Source organism: Lygodium microphyllum, chromosome 13 (assembly GCF_053477565.2).
Source record: "Lygodium microphyllum isolate KBCC chromosome 13, Lygodium_microphyllum_v1.1.10, whole genome shotgun sequence".
NCBI classification, from domain to species: domain Eukaryota; kingdom Viridiplantae; phylum Streptophyta; class Polypodiopsida; order Schizaeales; family Lygodiaceae; genus Lygodium; species Lygodium microphyllum.
In genome coordinates this window covers 117280425-117298890 of record NC_141147.1, presented here as the reverse complement: position 1 = coordinate 117298890, position 18466 = coordinate 117280425, and the positions used below count along the sequence as shown (strand labels likewise).

The window sequence follows — 18466 nt, the reverse complement described above, 5'->3', positions numbered from 1 at the left end:
TTTATGGGGATGATTGAACCCATCCTTGTGATGTTCTCTCTTCACATGTATTCTAATTTTAGGATTTTGTGTATGCATTTCACATTTATTCTAATTTTAGTATTTTGTGTATGCAATACTTGTTTCCTTTTCATCAATCTAACAACTAAAGAATGGGAAATTGTAATGCTTAATAGCATTGTACAATTAGTTTTTGGATATTCATTTGAATGCTTTGTTAGGATATTAGGATCTTTTGGTGGAAAAAGATTTCTTTTAATTAAAAAATGATGGTGATAGGTATAGAATTATTCCCATAGGCAAATGTTGGCCTTCAACAGATATCAAACAATTTATATTAGGAGTTTTTATTATTCCTGTGACTGTAGCAATTGTTGTGGATAAAAAATTGTGAGCATTTGAAGCTTTATCTTGGGTCATAAAATTTTATGTATATGAATGGTTAAAAACACAAATTTCATTTTTACTTTCTTTTGAGAGTGTGTTATTAAAAAGGCAAGTCCAATATAAGTGTATAAAGGCAAGGTCCTTGAAAGTAGTGATGTGATGAAGAATTAGAATAAAAAAACAATTAGAAGATAATAAGGACAATAAATTCAAAAACCTATCAAGCTTGTCCATTGTATCATTGAGACAAACATGGTGTCCTTGCAAGAAGACTAGCCTTAGAGAAAGAGGAAAAATATATTTAAAAACAAGAAAAATATAAACATTAAATACTTATCTTTTTAAAGAACCTAAAAATATATAAGATTTTAAAGGCAAAGGAGGAAAAGCATTAGATGATACTCAAGATTCGACATTAAGACTAATAAATTTGTTCTTTTGTTTATATGAGAGGGAAACTTAAGAGTGAAAGTGTGTCTACTTGAGGGTAGTTGGGTAGTTTGAGCTCCATCATTTTGGGGTCCCTCAAGAAACTAGTAATAAGTCCAATCTTCTTCTTGTTCTACTATATTGTGCAGGAGTCAAAGCTTGTGTTTGACTATGATTCTTAGGGGAGAATGAGGAGCTACACCCTACATAGAGAGGATGGCTTTTTGCCTCATGATCATCCGTGGTTCTAATTTGAGATTCTTGCAGACCTCTTTTGCTTTAAACATTTATTGACATAATTTTGTTTTATCATTGAGCATTATAATTTTGAGGCCTCACACTTTGCTTGCAACATGTTTTCCACACTAGTGTCTTCTTATATTTCTATGGCAATGACTCCATCGTCCTTGTCCTCACTCCCTAGATTTCGACAAGCATGACTAAAGACAACCAAACATCCTCTTCATCTATGAAATCTCTAGTCACATGATTGGGGCTTTCAATTACCTTATTTTGATCTATGGAGGTGGGGGGGAAAAAAAGCCTCTCCAATGAGGCAAAGTTTATTCCTCCATCTCCTAAGCTCTTCTCAAGATAGTACATTAGCCTAAATTGACTATGAACCTATCTATTGCTTCCCTATTTGAGCCATGCTTGCAAATTGAGAATGGAGGAAAGACTGATGGACCAACTTTTATGGACTCACATGCTTAAGAATGACAAGGCATGGAACTAAGAATAACAAAGGTAACAACAAAGGAAAGCAAAAACACCACCTCTTTTATTACATACAACTTCAATTGAAAAAGGTCACTAATAAAATATAGGAATGCATTGCTAATGAATGTATGGACCATCCTCCAATTGGCCATGGTACTTCCCAATTTCACACAACATGACAGTTTCCCTTTGCTTGCAAAAATGCACCACAGCTGCATTGCATTCACTTTCCATCATTTTACAAACAAAGTGAGCATGCCACTACACTCAAGGACCACTAAAATGTTCAAACCTACCATAAAACACATTTACATGGACCACTGCCTAATATACATTGCCTTCTCCCAACTATGGCAAAGAAAGCCCAGTAGCGGCACTGCCACCCAGACCTTGTTATACTCGGATGTGGCATGCGTTACCATTGAGGGTCACTTTAGGCCTCACATGCTTGTTACTTATGTGTATGTAATGCAATTACCCTGATAAATCACCATGTTGCCAGCATATAGACTATATCAAGCCATCCATTCCAGCCCAAGCATGCACAATACAGATAGCTGAATATGAAGTCTATATCCCTGAATAAGGACCATTCTCTAACTCAGCATATGCATTGTACAATCTGTGCATGAATTTGGATGCATATATAGCTGATTCATACAAGCTGGGATATTGTTCTTTATATACTCTGCATGGTCTTCGACTCCATGCCATCCTCATCTACAATATTTTTGACATTTTTTTGTTGGCATAATGAAATCCACTGACATCAACATCCACGAGATGCATACCAGGATTTGTACCTTGTACTGGGGGCATGTATTTGTTACCTGAGGGGAGCTTTAAAAGCATGCATTGGAGGCATAAATGCAATTATTGAATAAAGTGTGGTCTATGAAATGTTCCTGGTTGGGAAAAGTTCTGACAGTTTTTTGGGGATCGCACCAATGGTCCATTTCTCCACTGCATACCCCATAGATTCTAATGCATTAAGACAGTACAAATCTGATTCTACTTGGTTTCTACAGCTTCCAATATCTTGCTGGCTTGCGTCCTTTTATTTATGTGGACAGAATCTAAAGCAAACCCTTCTATTTCTCAAGCATTGGGCATTTTCTGGACAAACGATCTGCAGAAGAGGGTCTACAAATAATAGCTGCAAATAACATTTGTTCTCTGAAAATGCACAGGGGCCCAAACATGCTGATCATCCATGTCCAAAATCACATGGTCTAGCATCCACATGGTCACTCAATGCACCATAAAATTTGCATTAATAGATCTCAGCACCCATCAGTAGAGGGTTTGCAAAGGAAGGCTCAGCCATGCCTGACATCTCACCTTGGGAACCTGCCATAAAGACAACAATGTCTTCCAAAGATAATTGAAAATCATGCGGTTGGCTTGACCACCTATCCAGTAAACTTGGGACTTTCTCGGCAGTGACAAACTAAACGTGTTATGTCCTCCATAACAACATTATTAAGCAAAAAGCTATTTAATGCCACATCCTAAACTATGCCAAAGAAATAGCCTCTTATTTTCAGCCATGCCATCAGCCACTTGTGTGACTTATTCATATGTTGATCTGCATGGTCCTTTATCCAAGGAGGGAGCAAATGTCTTTTTTAGATCCATTTATCCAAGGGGTGACTTGTTCTATTTGGCCTTAACAAGAACAGACATTATATAATAACAACTTTCCCCACCTGATAAGAGTATTACCTTCACAACTGAGTTGTCTTTGAACACAACATAACTGCAAGGGCTGAATGAAAATAAACACTTGACAAATTTAGAGGACTTAGATAGCCTTTGCCTGTAAAACTGGAATACCACAATTTCTAAATCAAAATTATACAACCATGTGCCTATCCTATATTTGTGCAACTTTCTACAAAACTTTTCAGATATCTGCACCATTACAAAAGAAAAACCTGAAGAACCCTGAAATTGTGCAGAAGCAGGCCTCCAACGTTCAGAATCCAGTAGATTATCTGTCATTTCTGAATCTCTCCACATCTCTTGTTAGCAAACTGTCCTTCCAATGAGGCACTTGCATGCCAAAAAGAGGCATCTTGGAAGTCTCAGCAGCACTTTCTCCATTGAGGATATGTCAAAGAAAAATCAAGCCAACACTAATTACTCGTTTTCTGCATGCAGGAAAAGCCCTTACAAACTACAAGCCAAATGCCAAATAGGATCACACAGATGAAGGCATCCAAAGTAAGGACAAGCTTCACATTCCTCCACCACATCCGCCGTGCCAGCTGTTGGCCCCGCTTCTTCATGCTTGCCAGTTTCTGCATTTGTGGGTTCGACAATTGTTGATTACTATCTGACATAATCTCCAGTCTATGAACCTTGTCAGCTGACTTGTTTTTGTTAATGTCCACTGTATCCCTTGTTTGATCTTTGCCTTTTTTCTGCTTAAATTTGTTGCTGTTGGTCTTACCAATCAAGGGTGTAGATGGAGAGCGAGAACCCGCATGACTCTCCACATTTTCCGAGTGATCATATTCACCATATGTAGGAGCCCCTAAGAAACCAATCTCATCCCCTTCACCTGCACATTGGGCATCTGACTCTTCTTCCATACGCTCCTTTTCTTTCTGTGGAATCCCCACATGTGGTGTGATGAGGCGTCTAAAAATCGGATCGAAATCATTGTCTAGGCAATGTGGTTCATAGTAGATGTCATCTACTGGCAGTCCACGAGCTGATGACAACATGTTAAATTCTTGCCGAAGTTGCTCCAAGAAGGACAGAGCCTTGGATCTGGCCAGGGCCTCATCCATGATTCCATAAAATCTGAAGGACTTATCTACGATGCAGGCAAACATCAGCCCATTGGTTGTGTAACTGAATCTGTTGTGCAAGGCTGGAACAAGTTCAAGGCACTTCGCTGCAATAACCGGCAGCTCATCATCCCCATCTAGATACTCTGCAATCACTTGTAATCTTCTAGTGGAGATGGAGGAGTAGTATATAAGATTGGGCAAAGGCCCCATGGTGGGGTCCTGTTGGCCTTTCCCCCTGTGGAGGGGGATCCAGCTCCAAGCCACAGCTATAGACTCAAAAGATACCTAGTGCAGACTCCACCGATGGAGTGTGTGATGTATGCGATTCGCAGTTGCACCCATGAAGCATGCGCTGTATCTGAATTTGGATGGGTGTACCCGAGATGCAATTGATGCCGGATCGGATATCATACAAGAATCGCAACCAATGCCAAATGTGAACTGTGTAACTGTATGAAGATTAATGCTGATGGGCCGTACAGGAGGATTATCCTCCAATCTAAATGCAGTGTTTCTCAGGAGTATGTACTGGTGGGATGGGTCAAAGGCCCACAGAAGGGATACAATATCAAGCCTCTAGAAAAAGCAGACCAAATGGTTGCAAACGAGATCTTGAGAGTGTCCCCCACCAATTCATGTGCAGAGATACATCTGCATCCGACGATCAGAACCATGGAATCTTATCCCTGCACCGTGGCTGATTCCTCAAATAAGAAACTGTGGCAGGAAAGCGATGGCACCGCACCGGTGAAGATAATTGAGACTGATTCGATGGGGTTGATTGATTGACTGCGTGGGAGAGAGAAAGGGAGACTTAGGCTTTACCTCGTTTTGCTTTAGCTTTAGTCGTCTGTGACAAGAATAGGCACGGAGGAAAGGGCTCCTGTCACGCAACATCATTATCACCACCATCATCCCATCAAGAGGTAAAGAAGAGACTCCAGACTCACGGAATGCCTTGCGTTTCACGCAGACTCAGCTACATCAACAGCTAACTTAGAGCACACGATTGACTCTCTTCTTTTTGCCCCTTATGGGTGCAACCTAGGTGGGGTCTAAGCCCGCACACCTCTTGAACTCAACCAATTTTTAAACAACTTGGGCTACAACCATATTAGCATATCTTTTTGGACAGAGAGCAAGTTATGCTTTCGGGGAAGAGAAACCCGAGTGTAAAGAAGAGAATCTAGACTCGTGGAGTGCCTTCTGTTTCATGCAGACTAACCCACATCAACAATTAACCTAAGAGCACACCATTGATTGGCCTATCTCTCTACCCTCATGGGCACAACCTAGGTGGTGTCTAAGTGTGTACACTCATTGAACTCAACCCATCCTCAAACAACTTGGGTTACAACCATACTAGCATGTTTCTGGACGTGAAACAGGTTGTGCTTTTGGGGAAGAGAAACCCAGGGTGTAAAGAAGAGACTCCAAACTCGTGGAGTGCCTTGCATTTCATGCAGACTAACCCACACCAACAATTAGCTTAAGAGCACACTATTGGCTTGCTTGTCTCTCTGCCCCTCACACGGGCACAACCTAGGTAGGGTCTGAGCCCGCACACTTGTTGAACTCAACCCATCCTCTAACAACTTGGACTACAATCCTATTAGAATGTTGTTGGATGCGAAATGTGTTGTGCCTTCGAGAAGAAAAACTCAAGGTTTGAACTCATGTATCGACAATACTCAACCCACACTCAAAACCACTAGGCTATGACAACATTGACCCCATTAGAATAGTCTTGGCCCGCCATAGCACAAGTGATGTTTCCTTACATTCACCTTTCTTACATTCTTACCAAATACACCTTTTAATTAGGCCTTGACATATATCCTTATACACACTCATAGTCTACATGTATTGTCACATGCCATTTTAATACCATCACCTTATCTTGTTTTTTGTTCTACCCAACCACCAAATCAAAGAATTCAAATTTGCTTATTTAAGTTTAACAATTTTTAATTGCAAGTAGAAATAAATCTCGAGGACTTTTGCCTAGCTATCTATAGAACATGTTATTAGCTCATTTGTATGTATGTCATTTAATTTTAATTGCAAGTAGAAATAAATCTTGAGGACTTTTGCTTAGCTATCTATAGAACATGTTATTAGCTCATTTGTATATGTGTCATTTAATTTTTGCATTAAAAATTGTTAATGGAAACACCATTGACAATGAGAGACATTGTTGTATGATTCATAGAAATCGCTTGTTTGCTTGACAAACTTGATTGACTTTCACCATCAACCTAAGGTCCCCGCTTGCCAACTATGATTCACTTTCGATGCAAGGAAAATGTTAATGTTTTCAAGATTTTAATGCTCCTTTTGTGAGGGTTTGCTTGAAATAATCAGTGTTTGACTACATATTCAATAGATGATTGCAAATTGCAATCATTAAGAGTGAATCCTTATAAGTTACCCAATCTAGAAACCAACAGGTAAATTTTTAATAGCCGACTAAATCCATGAGACCAACCATCTGTCACCATGACTTGTCTTGGATTGTCTAAATGATTGATGGCTGATCTAGGCTCTACTTGTAGAAGGAACATGGTTATAACCTAAAGCAACCTATCAAGTTTGCAGTATACCCTTGGAGCCAGATGGCATGTCAACCTAATGAACTAATCTTAGAGTTGGTTCATAGAGAGTGTGATTTGAGGGGGACCAAGCTCGACCCCTCTACCATAGCATAAGTACACATTGTTCCCCTAATATGAGGTTAGCTCAACATCTCAAACCCTACCAAATGTTCTATGAGTTTAAGTGGGATAGCCACCCAATACCCATAGGATGTAGTCATTGGGATCTCTATCCACCTGTTTTCCATCCACTCACCCAACAATGTTTAGTTGTCTAAACAATTTATACTACCACATTGTTTTGACATATACAAATAGTTGTCTTAATGAATCTCTTACATAAGGGTTTGTAACACGATTCCTTTAAGCACAATGCATCAATCAATCAATCCACAATTTTTTTCACTGGCAAATAATTAACTTTTCATTGACATAAAGCACGTCAATCCAATTGGCAAAACAATCTACAAGTATATAGAATCTACCCTTCCAATCCCTAACTTAACACACCTTAAGGAACCTTACATTTTGTTCTAGTAGCTAGCAAGGTGATGAGCTAGCTCATAAACCTCACCAAGTGCAATACTTTTTTGGATTGCACATTAGAGTTGGGCTACATTTGCTACCTATCTCATGCCCTCAATGCTAAGTGACTTTTATTGAATGTGGCCACTCACTCTGACTGACCGCACAGTCTACCTCAACGTATTTATCACAAAGTAAGCATGCTATTGGAAGAACTTAGAAATGTATTTCTTAATCGCATGAGCATATCATTTTCAAAATAATATTAACTCACTTTAAAAGATAATGATCTATTCAAACCTAGGCTATGGTATCATGGGATTTGGTCATTTGGTGGAAACACATTGGTTGTCTCCATGCAAGGGTTTATATCAACCTCAGTACTCGTGGCTCAAGCAGCATCGGCAAGGATGGTGGTAGGGTCTCCTCTAGTCAGTAGACTAGGCAGCTTCTTTTGGTCTTGTGCTATTGTAGTTAGAATATGTTGTGCATATCAGGGCCAAAAGAGGGGGCACAGGAGGGAGGGGGTGCTTTATATTAATTAAAAGCATGCTTCTAAGCATTTTGGGGAAAAAAGAGGGGGGAGGGGAGTCATCATTGAAGGAGCTAATTACTTGATTCTTTAATCTAATGTGATCTGACCATTGAAGCTATTGATTGCTTCTTGCTTTGTCTTGAATTGATTATGATTACTCGAGAAAACACAATCGAATCACAAAATGTTTCTTTAGATAAAACCTTGAAGACTCCTAAGTAGTCTCTCTTACATATCTTAAAATCATGTTTTCAAGATTGCCTATAGGTAGCTTGCCAAGAGAGAATGATCCTTTTGAGTGGGTTAAATCCCCTTGTACATCTTTGATGTAAAATCATTCCTTGCACGCTTCACCCGCAAGGAACACTAGGTTGCTTCAACATAGTTTCACATGTTTCCTACCTTTCTATTTTTTCAAACTCTCCTTATCTACCACATTGCTCTCCATTATACACCATATTGGGGAATATGGGAATTTCCCATAAGTTTGGGACACGTGGTTAAATCTTTGGATTTGTCATAACTTGAACACTATAACTCCAAATCGAGCACTCTATAGCTCAATAGATTCCATTTTTCAAACACTTTCCAATGATAGGTCACATCATATGGTTTTGAGAAAGTTATGGGCATGTTATCCAGGTGCCACCTTTTTAGTATTCAAAAAATGGGAATTGGGAGACTCACTAGTATTGTGTTTGGACCGACTCCGATGATAGATGACAAGAGAAACATTTCCCAAATAAAAGGGTTAAAAAGTCTTCAGGGAGACAAGTAAGGATTATTAAGCAAATATCAAAAGACATCCCATATAACTTAGTCAAAGCAAAATGCCATCAAACATTTGACAAGCAATTTTGTGATTAGATGAATTATTGAATGTTCAAATGTATCTCACCAAATTTGGGGGATATTAGAACCCCCCCCCACCTCCCCCCAACCCACACACACACAAACATAGTCATGAAAAGAGATCTCATATGACTAAATCAAAGCAACATGTGATCAAACACTCGAAAGGCAATCTTGCAATTCCATGAATTATTGATTTTTCAAATGTATCTTCCCACAGTCAAGGATGTTACGATCATTCTCTATGCATGTGTGTGTGTGTGTACATACATATCCTAAAAACACACACACACATACACACACACATACAATGTTGGGGGTAATGGTGCCTCTGCCTAACCGCCCGTGTTTTACTACACTAATAGTCACCGCCACTGCACACTACAGGTGGCGGACGCCTGTCACCGTCACTTTATTCTTTATTCTTTTAGTGACAGTTTGAATAAAGGAAGGCCCGGTCACACATTGTGATTGTCGGAGTTCCCATTTCTAGTCTCTCCCTTTCTTGCTTTTGCTCTCCTGCCATAGCTCTCGAGTCCAACCTTCGATCCATCGCTCCCTTTCAACTGGTATCAGAGCTTTGCTTTCCGACTCTTGATCTTGGTTCGTGGCATTCTCAACATCCCATCGACTCCCTACTTGCATTGGGTCTCATTCCCGGCAGCCATATCCGACTCCTTCGAGCTCCCGTCACTCCCCAGCTTCCCGAGCATCTTCCTGGCATTGTTGGGTACCTTCAGGGCATTACATCAAAGGTATTTGATCATTTTCTTCAGGGTTTACTTCAGTTCTCAGGTCTCACAGGTTATAAACAAGATTGGAGAAGCCACCATTGAAGCTCCCTTGCTTCATATCTCACTTGCCTTTGAACAAGACTTGCTGGAGCTTGTTTGAGGCCTTCCTTGGCTTTAACCGGACCCCTCCGAAGCTTGGCCACCATTTTTTGCAGTCCCAAGACCAGCATTTACAGTTGGCAAAATCACGCAGCCCTCCCATATGTGTCTTCAGCATTGACAGTCACAACAGCAGCTCTCCCGCTCCATTGGCACTTGGAAAGGCTCCATTTCGGGCATATGAACATGCTTTGATGCTTGGTTTTGATGGTTGATGTGTTGGCATAGCATTTGGACTGATTTAACACTCTTTTTGGGACTATCATAATAGTCCATAGGCATTTTATGACAGTGTTACACTGACATTTGATGCTACATCTTGTTTGGCATTGTCATTTGATGCCCGGTTGGTCCCGTTTGATGCTCGGATGTTAGGGGAATGTATGCCTATTGTTTGGCAACCATTTGGAGCTGATTTTGGTGCTGAAATTCTCAGTTTTGAACAGTAAATCATTGCTATACACAGTTGGACTGAAGTCATTTTACTCATGTATACTTATATCTATGCTTTTCGGGCTATGTTTCAGACATATATGGTGATGTATTGACACTTGGGGCTCGACATAGAGCTTGGTTTTGATTTGGGATCTTTGGTTGAGCTTGAGCTCGCTTTGCAAAGCATTTGGATGCTTCATCTTGGATGTACTTATGGCATGTATGTTGCTTATGTCTGACCAGTCTTGACATGCTTAGCCTATGCCATTACTACATGCTAGTTACATTGTTTGGAGCCTATTGCTATTGGAGCTCGGTCTTGGCTTGACCTTGGATTTTCAGAGCTTGCTTGAGCTATTTATTGGCTTGCCAGAGTTGTATCTTGGGATGTACTTGATGTCTTACATGCTTATGGATGCTACATACGGATGCTCTACCGCCTACATGTTCGGGATGTACTATTGATGTATTGTCTTGGACTTATGTCATTGGCACTGTGTCTTGCCTTGGCTTGAGCTCTTGAGCTCATACATATGGCTTTTGTGCCAATGGGAGCATTCTTGAATGCTTATCAGACATTGAGCAGGTGGCACTTTTATACATTGAGCCGTTACATGCTATTGAGCAGTTACAGACACTTGAGACTTTGGGACTTCTTACCTTTTGGGATGATACATCATATGTCTTGGTTCACTATATGCTTATGAGCTAAGTCTCAGTTTTGGATCCGTATCTTTGTGAACTGACACCTACTTGTGTCAAGTTTTGGTAGTGGCAGGAACACTTTGCCCTGTTGCCTGGGGGGTGTGTCTACTCACTGGCAGATGTTTGTATGACATACTTGGGTGTTGGATTCATGCTTATCGGCCGTCATATGCTTATGCTATGCCTGCATGATGCTGGCTTTGGTCTTGGCAGTATTTGATTGCCTTGGGATCCGCTTTTGGCACTGTTAGCTCTCTTTTACTAAAATTTGAAATTTATTACAGCAAGCATATATGTATGGACTGACATGGATTTTTTATGCTGAAACACTCTAAAATGATGTATTTTCACTACTACTTGGTGGGTAGCAACTTTGGTTCCACTTTCTTTGCCATTTTTCCTCGATTTTGGTGATTTTTTGGTCATTTTCTGCAGTAAACAGCAAGCAGTTTTGAACTGTCTAAAGTCTTCCACCCTGCATTATGGCGAGTTCGTCCATTGATCATGCTATTTTCAACATCACTAAGCTTGATGGTACAATTACTCTTATTGGAAGAGTCAGATTTGGCAGGTGTTGGTGCAGAAATCGCAAATCAAACCTTTGATGTTAAGCGGGCATCCGCCTGCAACTATGCCAAATGAGGAATGGCTTGAGCTTGATGAGTTATGCAAGTCCACTATTGTATTATCTCTCACAGAACAGGTTCAGTATAATGTCTTTGAGAAAGAACAGAGTGCATGGAAATTGTGGGAAAATATCAAAAATCTCTATGACAAGAAAAGTCCAACGAGTCAGATGTATTGGCTGAAGCAACTTATGGATTTGCACATGAAGGAGAATGTGACTACGTTTGCTCACTTGAGCCAGTTCCATGCTATACTCAAGAACTTGACTTTGCAGGACATCACTTTTGCAGAGGATGTCACTCCTCTTTTCTTGCTTGGTACTCTTAATGAGTCATGGGATGTATTCCGCACTGCATTATGTGCCTCTACTGCTACCTTGAAATTATCTGATGTTGAGAGTGCTCTTTTGCAGGAAGAGGTTAACTGTAAGAATTTGGATACCTCTTATGTGTCTCATGCTATGACAGTTAGAAGCAGGAATGATGGATATGGAAAGCATGGTAGTGGTAGTGGCCGTGGACGGGATTCTCAGAAATCTCGGTCCAAGTCTCATGGGAAGTCACATAGCAAATCCCGTGGCAGGAATGCTGATGTTACTTGCCACCATTGTGGGAAAAAGGGCCATATTAGGCCACAATGCCATGAATTACGTAATGAAAGGCGCAAAGATAAGGGGAAAGACAAAGTTCAGGATAAGTCTTCTGATCGCAGCATAGTACCTGCAAAGTCTAGTGTTAAAATTGAAGAGATCAATGTTATGTAGCTTGAGAATGTTGATGATGATGATTATATCCTAGGAGCTTCTTCTAGTGCTTTGCAGATGACAGAGATACACTCTATGTATGCACAGTATTGGCTCTTGGACTCAGGTGCGTCCTTTCATGTGACACCTTGCCGAGAGTGGTTTCATTCATACCGTATTGTTTCGGGTTCTATGCACTTGGGTGATGATAGCTCTCTTGATATTGTGGGCATTGGTGATGTTAGGCTGTAGTTTCCTTCTGGCATCAGTTTTGTTATGCAGGATGTACGTCATGTACCTGCTTTGACATGCAGTCTCATGTCAGCTGGACAGCTTGATGATGCAGGATATCATGTATGTTTTGGAGACTCTGCATGGAAGATCACTCGTGGCAGACTTGTGATAGCGAGAGGTGCCAAGGCTGGCAGTCTCTACCCCTTGATTGTATCAGTTTCTTCCCTTGATCATGTTTTGTCTGTGGGTTCTATCCCACATGTATCTCTTTGGCATGCCCGTTTGGGCCATATGTCTTTGAAGGGAATGAAAATGCTTTCTGGTTTGCAATACTTACCGCCCCTTGATTATGCATGTTTTGATTCATGTGAGCATTCTCTTTATGGCAGGTAGACTAGGTCTACACATAAGAAGTCTGGTAGGCCACGCATGAGTGAGCCCTTGGCATTGGTACATTTGGATGTCTATGGGCCCATGCCTTGTCAGTCTATGGGTGTTGTTACGTTCATAGATGATTTTTCACGGAAAGTTTGGGCTTATCCCATTAAGCTGAAATCCGATGTCTTGGCTGTGTTTCAGACATGGCTTGCATTGGTTGAGAACCAGTCTAGGTATAGGCTAAAATGCCTAAGGACAGATAATGGGGGTGAGTATGTCTCACGTGCTTTTGAGCAGTTATGTGATGAGAGATCTCAAGAACACTCGCAATTACAACTATTCATTGTCAAAGGTTCTAGTGCTATCAAACCCCAACCACCACCATGTCTTAAACCCTCCTATGAGCGAAAATCATTTTTGACACTGGCCTCAGATCTAGCCAAATTAACGAGGGATGACGTGGTTGATTGCATTAGATGATTAGATACCACTTTCAGAGAGCTAGCTCTGAGCTACGACCACTTGGACTTAGGCCTGTTGCTCGAACCCTTTGCAACCAAAGTTTGTATGATGCCTTGTTCTTGGGAGACGTTTGAACTTGCCTTCGCAAAAGAAGCTAACTCCGTTGCTGAATTGCTTAGTAGTAGCGAGATCTCCAAAGAGCAAGCCCTCAAACAGGGCCTCATCACGTCATATGATCAGCGAACCACTTCTACCATCACTGACCAAGAAATTGCAGAATTATCAAAACTTGCTGATACTAAATCCCCGTTCTTGAGGCACTGGTACACTCTTAGGTTGCAATGGGAAGTTGAAGGGTGCCAAGTCATGACAAACGCTGAGCAGTGCCATGCAATCAAAACAGTGGAGTACGACCCCATTTACGTCGCACCAACCTCGTATAGAGTGTTAACCACTCTTCGTGGCCAACCCATGGAAGAGCACAACAAACCTCGATCACCTATTGACTGAGGAAGAGCTACATATTGCTAGCCATGTCGCTTTCGGTGACATTCTAACAGATATTCTCACTTACATCACACACATGGACATTCGACCTTTTGATCTAGACCGCGAAGCTTAGTTAGAGTACAACCCCGATTTCTACACTTGGTTCCTACGGCGGTAACTCCTAGACCCATTGCAGAATGCCCTTGACCTCCTAACCTTCAATCCTAGGAAGGATTCTTCTCAAGCTAGAAGGGGAGGGGGGTGAGGTAAATCAAATTAAATGTATGTCTATATGAGAGAGAGTACTAATTTCACATATAATCCATAACAATGAGCATCCACAATATGTGTATATGGGAGAGAGAGAGAGTGTGTGTGTGTGTGAAAGGGAGCGACGGATCAAAGGTTGGACTCGAGAGCTATGGCAGGAGAGCAAAAGCAAGAAAGGGAGAGACTAGAAATGGGAACTCCAACAATCACAATACTATCTGCATGTCCTGCATAATCAGAGTCAGTGTACCCCATGACTCCTGTATCCTGGCTGCCATAGCATATGCATATCTGCAGTGCCCTTCAGGTACCTGATGATACCCTTCATGGCATCCCAATGCTTCTTGCTAAGTATAGCCATATAGCGTGCCACAACACCAACCGCAAAGGCAATATCTGGACGAGTGGCTATCATGGCATACATAAGATTGCCCACTGCAGATGCATAGGGAATCTTGGCCATCTCGGCCCTCTGCTCATCTGTCAGCAGACAATCAGTGTATGATACCTTCACATAAGAAGGCAATGGACAACCAATAGGCTTTACGTCCTGCATGCAGAAGCGCTCAAGGACTTTATGAATGTACTCCCTCTATGACAAGTAGAGGAGTCCCTGATGCCTGTCGCGTCTAATGCGCATACCAAGTATGTGAGCGGCATGTCCCAGATCTTTCATCTCAAAGCTCTTCTTGAGCTGAGCCTTAAGAGCATCTAGCTCATCATGAGCTTTCCCTGCTATCAGCATATCATCCGCATAGAGTACCAAAATCAATAAAGAACCATCACGGCTTTTTTCTGTAAAGACACGGATCCATAGCACTCCTGCTGTAGCCCTATGACTGCATAAAGGCATCAAACTTATGATACCACTCCCTAGGTGCCTGCTTCAAGACATAAATACTTTTCTTCAATTTGCACACTAGGTGCTCCCTGCCAGGTTCTGCAAAGCCCTTAGGCTGCTCTATATAAATCTCATCATTCAAGTCCCCATGTAAGAAAGTCGTCTTGACATCCATCTGGTATAAATCCAAGTCAAGCTGAGCAACCAAAGCCAAGACTAAGCGCAGGGTGGTCATCTTAACCACAGGAGAAAAGACCTCATCAAAGTTCACACCATGCTCCTGCTTAAAACCCTTTACTACCAATATAGCCTTGTATGCTGGCTTGGGGTATCCAGGGATACTTTTCAGCTTGTACACCCACTTGTATGGTAAAGCCTTCTTGCCCTTAGGCAAGGAAACCAAATCCCAAGTCTCATTCTTATGCAAGGAGTCTATCTCAGACTGCATAGCCCTCTCCAGGAGTGACTGTCACCCTTGCGCATAGCCTCATCATAAGTGAAAGACTCTCCTGCATTTGTAACCAAGACATAATGCATCGAGGGCTGAAATCTATCAGGTGGACGTCTGTCTCTAGCAAACCATCTCATGATAGGCTCTGCTGCTTGTCCAACTGCCTATCCAACACCCTGACCATGAGCATCTGCTGCAGTTGTAGGCTGTCCAACTGGCTGTGCGAAAGCTCTCGGCTCCTCCTGAAATATGACCCTGTGGATCTCAATAATTCTCTTAGGCTGCCTATGCATTTTGTCTTCATGGAAGACTACATCATGAACGCAGATGACATTCCGCGCCTGGGGATCCCAGCGACAGTAACCCATCTCGCCTGCATCCCCATAACCAAGGAAAATGCATTTGACACTCTTGGGATACAACTTACTTCTCTTGTCCCTATGCACATGGCAAAATGCCTCACATCCAAAGACACGGAGATGCGCATAAGAGGGAGGTTTTCCAGTCCATACCTCCTCTGCAACTTGGAAATCCAAACCACCAGAGGGTGATCTGTTTATGACATGCACAGCTATACTAATTGCCTCAGCCCAAAAGCTCTATGGTAGGCATGCATGGCTAAGCATACTGCATACACGCTCTTGGATGGTTCTATTCATCCGCTTAGCCAACCCATTCTAGGGGGGGTGTAGGAGGCGGTCAACTGATGCTGGTTGGACCTCTTGGATTAGGGATGGGGAAGTAGCAGCGATGTTCGATGGACTACTGCCTTCAGAATGGATCAGGATAGTTGGATTGGCTCTAGCGGGTGATGACTCATGTGACGATGTCTGTCATTTGGACCGATGGGCTTGTTCAACTCTCTTGGGCATGTGCGTGGATGAGCTTGATGGATGTGCATCTGGAAAGTGTTGCAGCTTATGGTTTTGAGGTTCTATGGGACTTGGGGTGATCAAGCTTGAGGGCGGCATACGAGTGGTGCCTTTGGCCGTGTGGGCTTTAGGGATCCATATCCAGGCATTTCTCTCATAGTAGCCTTGTGCATGCAAGAGAGCTTTAGGGATCCATCTTTGCTTGATCATGTGTCGATTTCTGTGACTGTTCCTTGGTTTCCTAAGTTTAGAGTTTTGGGTCTTATGAGGATGTGTGTGTCGACTCCTAGGCAGCGGTTGCAGCTATTTAGGCTTCCATTGAAACCTAGGTTGTTGGGCCTTAGCTTTTGCTGCTATGAGTAGCAGTTCTTGAGAATTGGTGGGTGGTGGCCGAGCACTATCCCCCTCCTTAGATTTGTCTACTAATACTTCTACCGGTGGCCTTACGGACTGTGATGAGGTCGCGCAGCCCTTGCTAAAAGTTGTAATAATGCGAACATTGCCTATGGCGAGGTGGATGCACTGCAACTTATAATCAATGTTGCAATGAGTTTGCTTTTTGAAGGTTCTCCCTAGCAGCGACTCCGTGCCTGTGTCTTTGGCGTTTGGCAACACGTAGAAGATCATTGGTACAGTCTCAGACGACTCGATAGAAATGGCAGCTTTGCACTTGCCGAGAAGTGCATATGAGCGGCCCCTATATGGGCTTAATTTGGCATTAGTGGGCTGTAATGGTGGTTTGCCAAGCTGGGTCTAATGATCATGAGTCAAGACATTGAAGTTTGCTCCCTCATTGATCAAGGCATTGAAGGCGCATGTTCACTTGGCAGTGACGGTGATGTGCAGGTATGCGGGCTCTACAGCTTCCTCATCCTCATCATTGATTTCAGTGATTGTGGCTACTCGTACTTTGACAAGCGGTTCCAACATTGGTGGCTCATGCAAAGGATGCGTGGGAGGGTAGTACTTCTTGACACGACTGCCATTGAAGAAGTTTATTTTCTTGTCGTCTAGAGTCTTGAGCTCGACATTGCCCATTCGGCTAATTGCATGAGCTTTGAAAGGTCTAAGACCTCTAAACTTCATTTTTTGCTTATGCCTCTTAACTGAGTATAGGAGCACTAAGTTGCCTTGTTCGAAGTCGCACTGCTTGACGTGCTTATCAAACCAGGTCTTGTGTCATGGCTTCTCACATATGAGCGCATGAGTGGCTAGAAGGCGAGTCTTCGAGAAGCATTCAAGTTCAACTAGGTGTTGCGTTCATGTCTCCTTTCCTTCCCATCGTTCATGAATTGCTATTCTCAGGCTAGGCACAAAGAATTCTACAGGGAGAATTGCTTCGGTTCCATAGGTCAACCTAAAGGGGGTCTGGCTGACAGCCGTTTTATAAGCTGTGTGGTAAGCCCACAAGACTGCCATCATCTTGTTATCCTAGTCACTATGCAAGGCAGAGACTACCTTGGTTAGGATGTTGACAAGAATATTATTCGTGGATTCTGCTTGGCCGTTTGCTTGAGGGTAGTATGGAGAGGATTTCCGATGGATAATTAGGAAGGTGGATAGGAGATGCGCTATCACTTCATTGATGAAGTGTGTGCCCTAGTCACTGACTAGTTAGATGGGGTAGCTAAATCGTGAGATTACCTGCTCTCACAAGAACTTGGCAGTCATTCGAGCATCGTTCTTTCGTGTTGCTCTCTCCTCTGCCCATTTTGTTAGGTAGTTTGTGGCCACAATGATGTATTTGGCCTGCGAATATTGTGCAGTGGGGTTGATGGGTCCTATAAAGTCGATTCCTCATTTTTCAAAGGGTTGTCGTGCAATGATTGGGGTCAACTCCATTTGATCCTTGTGAATTGGGACCTTTGTTGTTAAAGCTGACACTCGTCACAATGCTTAACAAATCGTGCTGCATCATGAAACAATGTTGGCCACCATAGTTGAGACTGCAGCACCTTATAGGCCGTTGTATCTTTGCTAAAGTGTCCAAAGCAATTCCGCTGTGTGACTCTAAGAGCACATCGTGCATCTCATGCTCGCACATACATCTGTGCAGCAATCCATCTTGCCCTAGGCGATACAGCTGGCCTGCTATCAACTGGTAGGGTTGGATCTTGAGAATGAGTCGCCTAAGTCTTACCTTCTCTATCGGTCGCTCAAGTAGTCCGTGCTCAAGCACTTGGACTATGTCATCTGCCCAATATGGCGTAGATTGGCCTTGAAT

The 18466-nt window shown here is 42.3% G+C and overlaps 1 protein-coding gene across 1 annotated transcript; it reads right to left on the bottom strand.

The window, feature by feature from the left end:
• Positions 1-1664: 1664 nt before the first annotated feature.
• On the bottom strand, positions 1665-5347 carry LOC148027111 (phytolongin Phyl1.1-like). Its single transcript, XM_087691664.1, has one exon. It carries the CDS (start codon positions 4545-4547, stop codon positions 3675-3677), a length of 873 nt encoding a protein of 290 aa, XP_087547790.1. The 5' UTR covers positions 4548-5347; the 3' UTR covers positions 1665-3674.
• Between the last annotated feature and the right edge of the window lie 13119 nt (positions 5348-18466).